At 50.1% G+C, this 15067-nt stretch overlaps 2 protein-coding genes across 2 annotated transcripts in view; one reads left to right on the top strand and one right to left on the bottom strand.

The window, feature by feature from the left end:
* Positions 1–638, top strand: part of DNAH6 (dynein axonemal heavy chain 6) — a 243147-nt gene extending 242509 nt beyond the window's left edge. The window contains exon 77 of the mRNA XM_053664561.1: positions 413–638. Coding sequence (XP_053520536.1) covers positions 413–516 — 104 coding nt within the window. The 3' untranslated portion in view covers positions 517–638. The remainder of the gene's footprint in view (positions 1–412) is intronic.
* A 2098-nt stretch (positions 639–2736) lies between these two features.
* Positions 2737–15067, bottom strand: part of TRABD2A (TraB domain containing 2A) — a 55982-nt gene continuing 43651 nt past the window's right edge. The window contains 6 exon segments of the mRNA XM_053664537.1: positions 2737–3147; positions 4929–5037; positions 5040–5157; positions 10257–10369; positions 14631–14758; positions 14760–14803. Coding sequence (XP_053520512.1) covers positions 2961–3147; positions 4929–5037; positions 5040–5157; positions 10257–10369; positions 14631–14758; positions 14760–14803 — 699 coding nt within the window. The 3' untranslated portion in view covers positions 2737–2960.

Genomic DNA, 15067 nt, shown 5'->3' with positions numbered 1-15067 from the left:
AGCTGGGGACACAGTAACTATGACTGCACTTAGTCACTTCAGGAGCCTCAGTCCCTAACTGTGGGGTGGGACAACAGATGGATGGATGGATGGATGGATGGACGGACAAATGGATGCCCTACCTATCAAGTGCACCCCACTAAAAGCTTAGGCCTGATTCTAGTCTAGTGCTCCCAGAATGAGGAGAACTTGAAAGACAATTCATATGTTATACAAAGTCTAAGCTAGACAAGTCCTAAAGGATCATTTATTCTAACATCATCATTGTATAGAACATAAAACTGAAGTCCATAGAGGACTATTTGCCCATCATCTTTGGAGACAGAATCCTGACTCCAAGTACTGTACTCTTTGTATGAAGGGGTTATTCTTTAAGTAACGACCCTTCCTTTTTCCTTGTATCCTTAACTAGGTCATTCAACCAACTTTGTGGTGACCGTCCTTTTACCCTCCAAGAGGCCCAACGATTACTGGATTGCCAAGGGGTCAGCTTTGCTTTGCCAGCTGAGTGAGTGAAGCGGGCACCTCAGTGCTGAAAAATGTGATCAGCAGCCAGAGATCTTTGAAAGGAAAAGAGTCTGTGTAACTGGTGTGTGATCAAATCAGCATTACTTCTGATCTGATTTAAGGGTAGTAAATGTGGCTTTTATTTCTGTTATAATCCAAAATAAAGTGTCTGAGTTTTTTCCTTCTGTTGGTAATTCAAGCTCTGATGTGAAAGCAGTAGGTTCAGCACCCACCTCCTAAACCTGCTCCCCTCCCCCAAGTGAGACCCAGACAGCTTCCCCTTAGTCACCTGGGAGGCCCCCAGGGGCAGCCAGAACTCAGCACTTCCTTACTCTCAGGCGTCCTTCCTCTTCACACATGAGAGGTCCAGTATATGCTTCAGTCACCCGGCCCCAGATGAAGATGAAGACTCAGAGCCTTCATCCGGGGAGACTGATGCAGTGACCCTGACAACCCGTAACAAATGAGAGGGTAAGACAACCCTGGCCCAGGGCACCAGTTCCTGACTCCACGTGGAAGAGCCCGTGCTTTCAGCAAAGCACAGGTGGGTCCTGCTGGTTCCGAGGGATTTCCCCTTCTGCGTTAGGATGAACCTGTGTGAACACGGGCCCAGTGCCACCCAGGTCCACTTGACCCTGACACCTCAAAAGCAGGGTTCCTTGCACTGGCGCTAAGAAGGAGTGAGGCAAACCATTTTGTGCCACCCCTGCCAACAAGGGTCTGTTCGCTTGACCTTGGCCATAACGTGAGCCAAGAGCCTGGGAATGCCCAAGCAGGATGTGGGCCCCTGGAGAAAGCCAACCACCCCCTCACAGGAAGTTGGAAGAGCCGGGTCAATCGTAGTAATCCAACCCTCCATTTTGCCTCCACCTCCCCACCTTCATCTCCACACCTATCAAAGTGCAGAACAGACATGGGGCACAGAGAGAGCGGCAGGGAGCACCAGCACCTCCATGGCTCAGAGGGCAGTGCAGACATCAGACACTGCTCGCTGTCTCAAGCAGGAACAGGTGCACTAAGCTTTGAGAATGGCTGCAGCTGCAGAAGCCAGAGGGCTGATGTTAGGTACCACAGCAGCTGTAATCCAAGGTCAGAAAGCTGCAGGAAAACGTACGACTCACAAGTTCACGGGCACACGAAGCAGGTAACTAAACGGTGGGATGTAGAGGCTGGCACCTGCACAGGCTTGTGTCTGCTGGACCCTGCACATACCTGCCACCACCACTGAAGAAAGAGGTCTTCTGCCCCCTCTGCCTTCCAGTCTCGCCTAAGTATGCCTCACTACGAGAATCTTAGTAATAGCAGCAAGAGAATCTGGGGAAGTTCAGCCCTCCTACCCCTGCAGTACAGGGGGTACAGAGGATCCTGAGGACCATCACACCACTCTTTCCGTGAGACCCTCAAAGATCTTCTGAGCCCAGGAAATGACAGAATGAACACACAAGAAAGTCTCTGGGAAAGAAGGGAAGACCACAGAGCTGCAAGCACAGGCAATTAAACTAAACCTAGACCAGATCAGGAACAAAGACACATACTTCCTACTGGTCCCACCCAAGTCCTGGGAAGACCCTCTTGGTTGCAAGCTACTAAGAGGCCCACAAGGACATAAGGGAACCTCAGCACAGGTGGGAGTCACTGGTCTGGAAACAGGGTGAGGGCCAGGTGCGGCTGGGGAGGGGAGCCTGGGCCGACTTGGCGGGGCTAAAAGTTCCCATTTCAGACTAAACTGGGGCAGTTCTACTCTTACTCATTTTATAGAAAGATGTCCCATAAGATTTTTTTGGAAAAGACACACACGTATAATAAATAAGTAAATAAATAGGCAAGAGGGGGAGCATTTGAGAACCACTCTCTTGCACGGCACCTGGCAAGCACGTCAGTGACACAGCCACACATGACTCATAATGAAAGCACCTGTCGGCATGCAGGAAGCGCCCTACTCACCAGACCGTGAACACAGAGGAGGGAGCGATGGCCCCACGGCCTGCGGACTCCCCCACATCCAGGACCAGGAGCGAACGGACAGGAGAGCAGCAGGAGGACAGAAAGGTGGACCAGCATCCAAAATTGCAGGGGTAGGCCCAGGAGTAGGCCCAGGAGTGGGCCCAGGAGTGAAGTAGTGATAGTGGTCAGAGGCCGTGAGCAAAGAGTTGTTTCTCTGACACATACACGTTGTGGGGGAAAGTTTACACACAAAAACTGGTATTTAATTATTTTCACATAATTCGTTTACAATTAATTCTTTTCATACAGCTCATTATGTTACAAAACTGTACATTACCCCAAGCACTGTTGGATAACCAAAAGTCATTTCGAAAGAGAAGCACTGACATTGACTTTGATTCTGAACACCTTCTCCTGGGTTGGGCCTGTCAAGGCCAGACCAGAGCATGGAGGACAAGAAAGGTCGTCCTTTAGTCCAAGAGGTCAGGGTCTTAGCCTGGCTCCTCCAGTCACTGCAGGGGGGGTGTCTCTGTTTGGTAAGCCAGAACCAGCACCCAAAACACGAGAGTCCAGAGAGACAGGGAGGCACTGCTGGCCACCATCTGGTGGCGGTGGGAGTGTCCAGGCTGAGGGGGCCGCAGCTCAGCAGAGAGGTGCCTGTTCAGATCAGGCACCTGGAGTTGTGGCACCACAGCACTAGGAGGCAAAGGACACAGCAGGGGCCACTGGATGCTCCAAGGCCCCCAATGCCAGCAAGCTTCCTTTCATCTCCCTTCTTTAGAGGCCAGAATGATCTTTGGGTGAAGTTCCTTGTGTCTTTGGCCCTCGTTACCACTGCTACAACCAAACCAAAAGCAAGCACTAAGATTAACATGACTGGTCAATCCTCCCCTGGCTATTTGGTTCTTGGTTGAAGAATTATTAAAATCTAGGTGTAAGAAGGCCTAATTCAGATTTGCTTACCATTAGCTTCTAGGCATTCTCAGGCAGAGACCTGCCTTACTGACCACACACTGAGGCACAGCCAGGCCCGGAGGAGTCCTCTCTGGGTCTCTGGCTCTCTCCCCTCCCCCAGCTCAGGTCTGGTGTGAACACCACACAAGACATCCCAGGTCAAGACAGTATGAGCTGAGGGGCCCACAACCTGGTCTGTCTCACTCTGCCAACTCCATGGCCACCTTGAAAGAAAATGGCCCAGCCTGAAAAAAGTCCTAAACAGACCAATTTAACCCTCCGTCAATGAAGAGTGGTTGAGGGGTCAAGCACCATGGGCAACCGGATGCCAAAACGATCTGCCCCTGCCCTCCAGGTCCTGTTTGGCTGCCAGCTTCTGTTCTCATCCCACAGCACACTAGGTGCCTGCTTCCTCCCTCCCTCAGGATTAAGACGCTCACAGCCACTGCACCTGTTTACTCTCCTGGACCCGTCTCATCACGCTCTCTTGACTTCCCAGACTCCAACCAGAATCATTATATCTGGATTTCTTTAACATGCATACTCTCTCCACACCAGACTTTCACTGTTTCCTTTGCTTGAAACTCTTTCCTTCCTTGTTCATTTACTTATTAACTTATTCATTGTTATCGTGCACCTGTGACGGCACTGGGTCCCTGAGTCTCCTGATCCAGACTTAGAAGTCCTACTCATTGGGGTCCACTTTGTCAGGCTTCTTCTGTGCAGCATCCCCCGCCCCCGCCCCCAAGTAGGAACCTCCAACACACACATATGGACAACATGCCCACGGCACCCTGCACTTGGCGTGCAGATCATCAGCTCAAAATGCAGCTTTCTCCCCAGACCGTGAGCTCCATGAAGACAGAGAGCCACTGTCTATCTGGTTCACTCCAAAGCCATAACAGCAGGAATGCAGGAGGAACTCAGTAAGTTCGGATTGAACTTAGTTTGATCCTGGATCCCAAGCCTCTCAGTGCAGTTCTTCCATCAGCCCCATGCCACACAGACCGGGCTGGGTCACCTCCTGGATCCGCTCTGATCCACCCCCCAGGCATCTCTGAGAGTGCATACATTCTGTGGCCATTACGCTCCTGTAGGGGAGCTGAACAGCCCATTCCTACAGAGCTGCTTCCAGCTCTGTAAACCTCTGAAATTCTCCTTGATCTGTGACGGAGAAAGGGATAGCAAATCAAGTTCTTGACAACCTTTAGCCACTCTCATTCTACTTTTACCTGTTCGCTTTCAGCAGACCCATCCATGCCCCTGCCGCCACCCCCATTTGTTAACAAAGATAAACATGGTACCCTTTCCCTGGTTTTAAGCAACTACCTTTAATCCGGACTCATCTCTGTCACAGTGGACAGAACATCACTGCCTGGGGCCGTGGGGAAGGTGCAGCTCCATTTTCACCAGAGCATTGAACTGCTACCCCTTAGGCAGAGTGAGAACATTCCTGGCCTCCTCCTCACCCATACTCCTGGGGAAAGGATGGCAGCGGGTGATGGGCTTTTTGCAGGCCTCACCTCCCCTCCAATCGGACCCACAGGTCGCTGAACTGCCGAAGCTGCCACCTCCACTGCGGCCACCTCCGCTTCTTCCGGAATTTCCACTTTGCCTCGCCAGGCAGGTTGTACTTCTGGGCAGGGACACATGGGACAGCAATAGTGAGTGCACCACAGATGCAGCTTCCGGTACCGATGCTTCCAGGGTGGGTACTTCCGGAGTGAAGACGAAAGGGGCTTTTATTCTTCTCTCTGTAAACAGGGATGTAAGGAAGAAGGGTTTGAGCACAGTCCCACAGCATGGCACCCTCCCCACCTCCCCACCTCAAGGCTCGGGACCTCACGGGTAATGTGAAAGTTCGGGCCAGCCAGGGAGGGCAGGATTCTCCAAAGCACCCCGAGATTTGATCCCATACCCTCACTGTACTTTCTCCAAATCTCCCAGCCCTGCGCAGGAAATACCAGGTTTCTTTTTAGCTGCATATAATTGTTGCCCTCCCCTAGATGGGTCAACACTTTCTAGAAAGTCCCAGAAAACTGCAGCATTTAAAGAGAGGTGAAAGTCTCTAAATGCAATTTACTCAGAATAATTGAAGCGGCCCTAACTCTGTTAATCCCTCATGTACCCTTCGAAGGGCTCTTCTCAGCTCTTTGGCTGCTGGTAGCCACTCCGTCCCCGGAGTGGGACGGGACACTCTGGCTTCTAGTTCAAACTGGCTTCTAGTTTTCCCCTAAGCATGACTATTGTCTCCTCCAAAACTCTTCCAGTGAGGAAATAAGCCATTGGGATGATAAAATTTCTTCCTACAACATGACTTTTGTCAAGGGTTGGGAGGGACGGGGGCCGGTAGGTAAAGAATCCCAGTCACTAGAGGTCAATCCCACTGCCTGCTGATGTAGCAGCAAGGGACCTGAGGAAAGGGAGGACTGGACGTGCCCATGTGCCTCCTCCTACCATGTGGGGCAGCAGACCAGCCTGGGTAAGAGCACACTCACCCCACTCTGGTTCAGCCGACGGACCGCCCGCCTGCAGAGCGGGCCTCAGTCCTGACCCACAGCCTGCCAGAGCCGAGAGGTCAGTTGGTCTTCATAGCCCTATGTGAGGAAGGGAGGTGTAAGATAAAAAACAAAAAAAGGGAAGGAACCAGGCTGGACCAAAACAAAATGTAAAAGAAGGGAATTCCTCAAATGGCAAAGAAAGAAAAAAGATTCCTACTCTGAACCATCCAATAAAAATGAGCTTTACTCCTCTTGCCTTCATCTTTCTTGTATTTGCTGTCCTGGGGAATCATAACAGCCACTTTATAGTGGCTGAAACAGAGGACCAGGAAAATAAACTGACCTGCTCTAGGTCCCGACAAGATTCAGTGCCATTTGTAAGTAATATTCATCACTGAGTTTTTTTCAGGTTATCAAGCTAATCTATTCTCACTGTGGAAACTATGAAAAGTAAAGACTAGTGTCACTATGATCTCCAGCGAGAAAGCCTAGGAACAAATGCTCACACGGCTCAGCCACAGGCTTGAGGGTCCCTAGCGTGGTAGGGGTGGCTGCTTCGCTGCCAGGAACAGAAAATTCCAGCTGTTACACACAAGTCTAGCTAAACCTCTATTTACTCATGAAGGCTTGACCCATGGCCATTTCAGTCACAGGATAAGACGCTTGTGCTGACAAGCAGTATAAGACTGCTTGCCTTCTGCCTACATGTCACATAGTCCACTCACTCCACAGACATCCCCAAGAAAGAAACATCCTGGTTGAGATGGCCTCTCTCCTGCGCTCATACCCACAAAAGGACATGTGGTACCCAAGAAAGAGTCCAACTTGGAGCCTTGGGCTAGATAATTAGCTGAGCCTCTGCTGCTTCTGTAACGTGGACATAGCTCAGCTGATTACTGTGAAGATTTAAACAGCCCATGCACTATGCTTCACAAAGGGCTGAGCACACAGTATGCACATCATGTGCATTCCCCTTTCTCCCAATCCCTCTGTCTGGCGATGCACGTACCCCAGCAGAGCTGACCAAAACCTAGGAGCACCCCACTATGTGGCCAAAGGGAAATATGCCAGATCCTCAATGGTATCTGTGGTAGGAAGAATAATGGCCCCCAAAGATGTCCACATTCTAATTCTCAGAACTTGTGACTATGTCGCCTTATATGGGGAAAAGGATTTTTGCAGATAAGGTTAAAAACTTTGAGATGAGAGATTATCCCAGACTATCTGGGGGGGGGGGGGCATCTAATCACATGGGCCGCTAAAACCAGAAAACCTTTCTGTGGTCCATGGGAGATGTAACTACAGAATAGTCAGAGAGATGCAATGATGCTGGATTTGAAGATGCGGTGGGGGAGTGGGGGTTAAGCCAAGGAATGTGAGCAGCTTCTATAAGCTGCAAAAAGCAAGTACACAGATTCTCCCCCAGAGCTCTCAGAACAGAAGGCTGCCCTTCCAACACCCTGATTTCAGACCATTGAGAACTGTGTCAGCCTTCTGAGCTACATAAATCTCAGATGATAAACCTGTGTTGTTGGAAGTCACTGAGCTTATAGTAATTTGTTATGGCAGCAAAACACACACACACACACACACACACTAGTACAGTATCTATTATCCTGGGAAGGGGGTGTTACTAGCTAAACCCTCCACCAGGCAGGACCCCTATCCCTTCCACCTCTATGCCCAGGGAAGAGCAGCAGCCCCACAGCCAGGAGCACTGCCTATGTATTCCAACCTGCTAACAGGTGGACAGTAGAGGCTGCCAGTTGCCCTCATCCCTGGCTTCCTGATACTGGCCCTACCCCAACACCCGGGGCTGCAGGGCCTGGAGGAAGCCAGGTCACCAATCAGCAGCCCTCCTGCCCCCACCCATACCAGCCTGCCCCAGATTCAGGTTCCATATGGTCCAGATCATCCTCAAGGATTGGCAGTGGCTGCTGGGAGGGAAAGAAGGAAGCAGGAGTCTCCATAGCCCCTACCCTGTCCTCCTCAGCACCCCTTCACTGCGGGCATTTCCCCTGCTCTAGGCCCTTATCCCCTCGCCCCTCCCCCTCCCTAAACAGGAGCTCCTGTGGAGACTCCATGCTCCCTCATGGCCTCACCTAGGAGCACTGCAGGCGAGTTCACCACTAAAGGGTGTTAGACGCTCCCCTAACAAAGCATACACTATGTGCCAGGTATCAGGATAGCTAGTACAGAAGCACACACCATGTTCCCTGGGATCACGCAAGAGGGTGAGCCCAGGCTGGAAGAGTGAGGAAGAGGTGGCGTTTTCCCTGGCTCTCACCGATTCAAATAGAATCAGAAGCAGAGGCAGTGAATGAATCCCTGGAGAGGAAACTGAACAAAGACAAATGGGATGGAGAGTAAAACATGGGAGAAGAAAGGACAGAAGGAGAGGGGTTGTGCAGGTGGAGGGGTCTGAACCGTATCCTGGCTCTCATGGGACCTTTCACAGTTTATTCGTCGGTAAAGGAGAAGAAACACCCACCTCCCAGGCTGGTTTTGAGGATTAATTGAGCGTCTCTGTGAGCCTGGCTGCCACCGGGAAATCGATCAATAAATATTCTTTTCCTTCCCCTGCAAAGTGTCAGCAGCCAGTTCAATGATAGCACCTGTTCTCAGCCCTCACAGTACCTCAGAATCTCATGGGGATATTTTTTAAATGTTGATTCCTGACCTCTCTTCCTCTGGGGACAGGTATCAGAGCTTAGGGGCAGAATTAGGGAGCCTAGAACAACCAGCAACACACACACACACACACACACACACACACACACACACACACACTGAGCAGGGTCTTCTCCTGCACTGCCAAGGACAGCATGTCAAACCCCTGCCGGTCAATCAGCCTGGGGCTGCAGGCTGAGATGTGACCAGGGCACTCAGCCCACCCTGCTTTCTGGAACACACAGTCCAATGGATGAGAAAAAACCCACAGTTCCCTCAAAACAGATAGAGAACTACAAAGGGCTGGGCTCTCCAGAGCTGGATGACAGGAGGGAGGAGGGTGGAGACCTGAGCACCACACAGAGTTGAACCAAGGAAGAGCAGGATTTTCCCCACCAGGGAGGCAGGAAGGGCGCTTCAGATGAGGAGGAGAGCATTAGCAAAGGGTGGAGAGGCAGTGGCCAGGACAGAGGTGTTCTGAGGCAAGAAGCATATCCGTGCTGGGAAAGGCAGTCTGTGTGCCAAGGCAGCATGAGGAAACTAGACTTGGAAAAAGAACAGTGAGAAACCACTGAGTGTTTCTGAGTAAGAGACACTCAAAAGATTAGTCCCACAGGAAAGGAAAGAATGGACCAGAGAGAGATGGCCATGCAAGCAGGGAAGAGGGGCAAGTTCCAGAGTGGCTTCGGTGGAGGAAGCCAGAGCCCTGGTCAAGGTGGAAGATGGCAACTCAGGAGAGGGTTTTCGTGACCTAGACGGTGCCGTGTGATACACTGACCCTGGGCTATGCAGAGTAGGGATAAGGCCATCCCAGGATGTATCCAGGGTGACAAGGAAACTGAGACCGGGCTGCCAGGGAGACCCCTTTGGAGTGAGAGAACAGGGTGAGGACTGGGCTCGAGATGACCTGGGGTGAAGGCAAGTCTTCCCAAGAGAAAGACGGCACCTGGAGAACAGCAGCCATCGGCAGTCCTGACAGCTGGACCCCGTCTCCGTCCCCCAGCAGAGGGGACAGGCACTTTCCCCCTGGAGTATTACCTCAGCTGAGGTCTCGGCGAGAGGGGCGGGTGGTGCTGGTGACCAAGGTTTGGAGGGAGTGGGGGCACAAAAAATGGGGGAGAAAAGAAGTTGTGGGGTGAACTGTGTCCCCAAAATTCATGTTGAAATCCGAACAACCAGTTCCTCAGGTGTGACTGTACTTGTAGATGGAGTCTTTAATGGGGTGGTTAAGTTAAAATGAGGCCGTGAGGGTGGGCCCTGACCCAATCTGACAGGGGTCCTCAGAAGAAGACATGTGGACACAGACACAAGGACTGTGTGCACATCGAGGAAAGGCAATGTGAGGGCGAACTGAGAAGGCAGCCATCTGCAAGCCAGGACAGAGGCCTCAGGAGAAACTAAACCTGACAACACCCTGATTTTGAACTTCTGGCCCCCAGAGGTGTGAGAACACAGATTTCTGTTGTTTAAGCAGCCAACACTGCCCAGCCAGCCAGCCCATGTCAGACACAGCCCCAGCCACAAGGGACACCGCAGAGCCATTTCTCCCAGGCCAGCGGGGAGTCAGGACTGGTCATGCCATGCTGAGGCACATTGGAGCCCCCCAGGGTACAGCCCACCCTGGTGCCCAGGCAGCTCTGCAGGGGTCTCAGGCCTCCCCAGTGGCTCCCCAACCAGGACAGATGCACAGGAAGGTTCCTTGTTGATGGGTCGTCCAGCAGGGACGGGTTCTACCTCGTAGCCTTCATGCCACAAAGCCTCGAGCACTGTGTTCTTGTTCCCCATGAAATGACCTGCAGTAAGAAAAACGATCAGAAACGTGGCAGCTCTTGTGACCACCAAACGGACCCCGAACACACACCGGAACAAAGGCATAACCCTCCAACCCCCTTCCCTGTGTCCCACCCAGTGCGGCTGGAGAAAGTGTCTGCAATTAGACCACCCAGCAGCCCTACCAGGCAGGCAGCCGGCGAACAGCATTTCAGAGGTGAAGATACCAAGGACCAGAACAATGGTGCCGTGAGCTGCCCCCAGTCGCACAGCTCAGGGGAGACCCTGGGAGCAAATCCCCCACCTCTGAACTCAGTGCTAACTAGATAAATCAAGCAAGACCCAAGCCCCTCGTCCTACATGCATTTATAAAGGCACAATAAAAAAAAGTCCATTTAGAAGCCACCATAGCTGGAAGCCTCAACTTGAATTTTATTTCACTTCTTTCCTTTTTCAGAAAAAGCAGCAAAGATCACCAGATAAGCTTACACTGGTTTCTTAAATATTTTAAAGGCCAAGGGTAAGTCCTGGGTTCATTTCCTTCATGTCAGGTTTTGGAGCTCAGAATGTCCCTTTAGGTGAAAGTTTGTGGTACTTTAACGTCCTAAATGGCTAATTAACTAGCAGCACCCCATCCTGTGACCCTGCAGAACTTTAGAGGTATTACTACCTCCACTTTACAATTTAAAACTGGGATAAAATAAGTTCAGGACTTCACACGCTGAGAAACAGCACAGCAGAATCTAAACCCGGGCAGTTTGGCTCCAGAGTCTACACAAGTTGGACAGCTGACTACTCAACAGCTAAAAACTGGGAAACGAAATGAAGGTACATCCAAACTGCAAGAGAGGTTGACAGCTGGCCTGAAGGCCTCTCCCTTGTCCTAACTCCACAGCTCTAAGAAGCAGAGTGAGCTTTGGATCAGCCTTTGGGACCCTGGAGAGCCAAGGATGGTGTGTGGCTGAGTTCTTGGATCCAACTGTACAGTCTATGACCCTAAGAGTGACAAAAGCCAACTGACTCAGTTAAAGGGGAATGGGAGGAACAGAGTGTGTATATGGACTGAACTGAACTGGGTCCCCAAAAATTCATACAAGGGGGACCCAGAAAACTGGAAATATCTTCTGGAGAGCAGGTGCCTTGTAGTACAGATTTCCCTCTCTAGGTGAGTGTGCTAGGAACCCATCTGTATCAGTGTACCAGCTGGTGTTGTTGTGAGAGGCTGTGTTTGGCTTCAGTGAATTCTTTTTGAAGACTTTCACAGCATTTGCCCATTTCACAGTGGGTGATTTACAAATACACCCGCCCATATCATGCTGAGTGTTCAGCAGTTTTTGACCAAAAACAGCATGACGCCCATGCCCCACCCTCCTTATTCACCACTCTCACCCCAAGTGTGACTCTGTTTTGTTTCTCCAGATGAAAAAGTCCTCAAAGGGAAACATTTTGCTGATGTGGAAGAGGCAAAACAAACAAAAAAACAGCAGAAGCACTAAAAGCCCTGAAAATCTACAAGTTCAAGAACTGCCTTGAGCAATGGGAAAAACATCTAGGTAGGTGTTTTATATCAAATGGAGAGTAACTGAAGGTGAGTGAAGTTTAAACATACAAGAATAAATACATGATTTTTTATAAATAAATTCCAGTTTTTGGGGGGCCCCCTCGTATGTTGAAACCCTAACCCCCAGTTCTTCAGATGTGACTGTATTTGCAGTCAGAGCCTTTAATGAGGTGACTAAGTTAAAATGAGGCCATGAGGCTGGGCCCTGATCCAATCTGACGGGTGTCCCTATAAGAGGGGAGATTTGGACACAGAGACACGAGGACTGTGTGCACATGAGGAAAGGCAGGGCTGGGGGCGGCGGGCATGAGAAGGCAGCCATCTGCCAGCCAACAAGAGAGGCCTCAGGAGAAACCACACCTGACAACACCTTGATTTTGAACGTCTTACATTTACTGAGTATTACGAGCTGCGGGCACTGTTCTTGATGCTTTATGCATCATTTAACAACCCCTCAACAACCCTATAAAGTGGGTATATTATTACCCCCACTTAATAGATGAGGAAGACGCACAGAGAAATTAATCAGATTGCACCTTGAACCCAGGTGGTCTGGCTCCAGAGTCCACACTCTCAACAAATAGGGAATAAAAAAAATTGTCCAGTGAATAAACAGCCCCTCTTAGCAATGCTTCAGCATTCTGTTTAATCACACTGTTCTTCCTACTCCAAAGGTGAACTCCGTTTCTCATTTTTTAATTTTATCTCCAGATTCCCACGACAAAGCTGCTCTGCGCAGCGCTGCAGCAGTATGCAGAGCTGTGCCCTGCGAAACAGGCAAGCCCAGGTGTGGCAGAGGTCGCCTGTGCCATCCATCTGACACGATTCCCACCCAGAAGACCTGCCTTCCAAACTGCTCCGATCCAACCCACCCACTGGTCACCAGCCGACCTGCTGCCAGCTTTGTTCTGGCCCAGAATGCACCTGGCACAGCAGCACCACAGGGCAAGCTGCTGTCATCTCAGAGTGCCCACCTTTCCCCTGTGCCGAGGGCCCCATTATTCTGACGCTAGATGTAAGGGAGGCTCTCGATAGATCAGTTGAGTTTGGCGGGGGTGGGAGGTGAAGGGCGGCCTTGTGTGCCCAGCTCCCGCACACTCCAGCGTTGGGCGTATTCCACCACACAGACCCAGCGCACCCCAGAGTGTGGTGTATCAGCCTTCACCTTGTATCCTGCACCTTGTGACCTGAACTCAGTTGTTGGTTTTCATTGTTTTTTGATAGATTACTTAGGATCGTCTATACACAAGACCATGTCAACTAAAAAAAGTGATATTTTCTTCCTCCTTTCCAGTTTGAACGCCTTTTATTTCTTTTCCTTGTCTAATTTCCATGGCTAGAACCTTCAGCACAATGCTGAGGAGGGGTGGTGACAGCAGCCATCCCTGTCTTGTTCCGTATCTTAGGGGAAAACACTGTCTTTTATCATTAAGTACGATATTAATGTGGTTGTTTCATAGTGACTTCTTTAACAGGTTAATGAAGTTCCTCTCTATTCCTACTTGGATGAAAAAGTATTGCATGTTATCAAATGCTTTCCCTGCATGTACAGAGATGATCATGTGGTTCTTGTCCTTTAGTCTATTAGTATGGGGTATTACATTAATTCATTTTCAAATGTTGTGGTAGGCTGATTAATGGTCCCCCAAAATATATCTGCACTCGTAATCCCTAGAACCCATGAATGTTATCTTCTATGCCCCCCCCAAAAGAAGGATTTAGCAGGTTATCATTAAGCTGACAATGTTGAGATTGGGAGGTTACGCTGCATCACTCACTCTGCCATGCTGGAGTGCTTCTCTCCAACTCCCCAGTCTACTGGTTGAAAATAAACACCACCTAGGGAGATAACCTGTTCGCATCCATGAAGCTATTAAAGAACTGTGGAGAGAAGGCCTCGGTCCACAAATGCACCTGCTCTCCTGCTGCTCACAGCCAGCGTCTGGCATTTCTGTCCTAAATCCCAGAGGTAACAACACTGTGATAGAATCACTCAAGAGGAGAGAATTATTTCAAAAAGCCTACAAAAGGCAATAATTTTCCCAGTCTGTCCGCTTGTACACAGTTAGTAATAGTTAATAGTAATAGCAGAAGTAGCCCTAGCGGGTATGGCTCAGTGGATTGAATGTCAGCCTATGAACTGAAAGGTTGCCAGTGGATTCCCAGTCAGGACACGGGCCAGGGCCCCAGTTGGGGGCATGCAAGAGGCAACCAATTGATGTTTCTCTCTCATATTGATGTTTCTTTCCCTCTCTTTCTCCTTCCTTTCTCCTCTCTCTAAAAATACATTAATTAATTAATTTAAAAAATAAAATATAGTAATAGCTGAAGTATCAGCCCCAGGCCTTACACTTGGGAGGCTCACAGTCAGGTAGGAGAGAGAAGATAGAAGATAGTTCGTCTATCTTCTTTCTGAACTTAGTGGAAGTTCAGAAAGTGAAAGGTGGCCGGAAGAATTTCGGATTCAGTGCTGAGTTTAGGAGAGAGAGCAATGCCTTCCAGCTGGAAAGTGTATCGGGAGCCCGGGTGATGGCACATGCACCAGCCCACTCAGCAACGGCTCCCCAGGCTGGACACCCAGGATCCTGCGGGAGCCACTTATCGCCAGCAGAAAGTCCAAGGTGTCATTCACCTCACCTCCTCCCAGGGGCCCACCTCAGCATCCCCTTCAGGGGGGTGCTGCATCAGAGGCAGGGTCTAGTCCAAGGTAACCTGCAACTCACCAGCTCCGAAGGCAAAGAAAAAGCCTTTGTCAGGGAACTCCTCCAGAAGTGCCTTCACCCGCTTCGCCGCCCTCTAGTTCCACTCATAGATAATAAGCTCCTGGCAGAAGTAGCTGTGGATCTCCTGTGATGCGTTCCTGAGGTGGCAGCGTGGCATTGACGAAACTGGGAACCTCCACCAAAATAAAGAAAAAAAATTAAGGGCAACAGACTTATGAATGATATGGTTTAATGTGAGCATTAGTCACCAAGCCTAGTCAGTCAAGATGCTGGCAAGTAGGTACGCACTGTTCTCGGAGTCCCCCACCTGCTCCTTTTCTAACTGTAATTTCACTCTCTGGAACCCAAGTGAAAAAGATTAAATGAAGTGCGGTCAAGGAACTATCCAGCTATTTAAAGCAGTATTTCTGCTTTAAATGATTCTCTTTGATGCCATG

This window comes from Artibeus jamaicensis, unplaced genomic scaffold (genome assembly GCF_021234435.1).
Source record: "Artibeus jamaicensis isolate MK-2021 breed Jamaican fruit bat unplaced genomic scaffold, CSHL_Jam_final contig_384, whole genome shotgun sequence".
Lineage (NCBI taxonomy): Eukaryota > Metazoa > Chordata > Mammalia > Chiroptera > Phyllostomidae > Artibeus > Artibeus jamaicensis.
The sequence above is the reverse complement of the archived record's forward strand: the minus strand, read 5'-3'. Positions and strand labels throughout refer to the sequence as shown.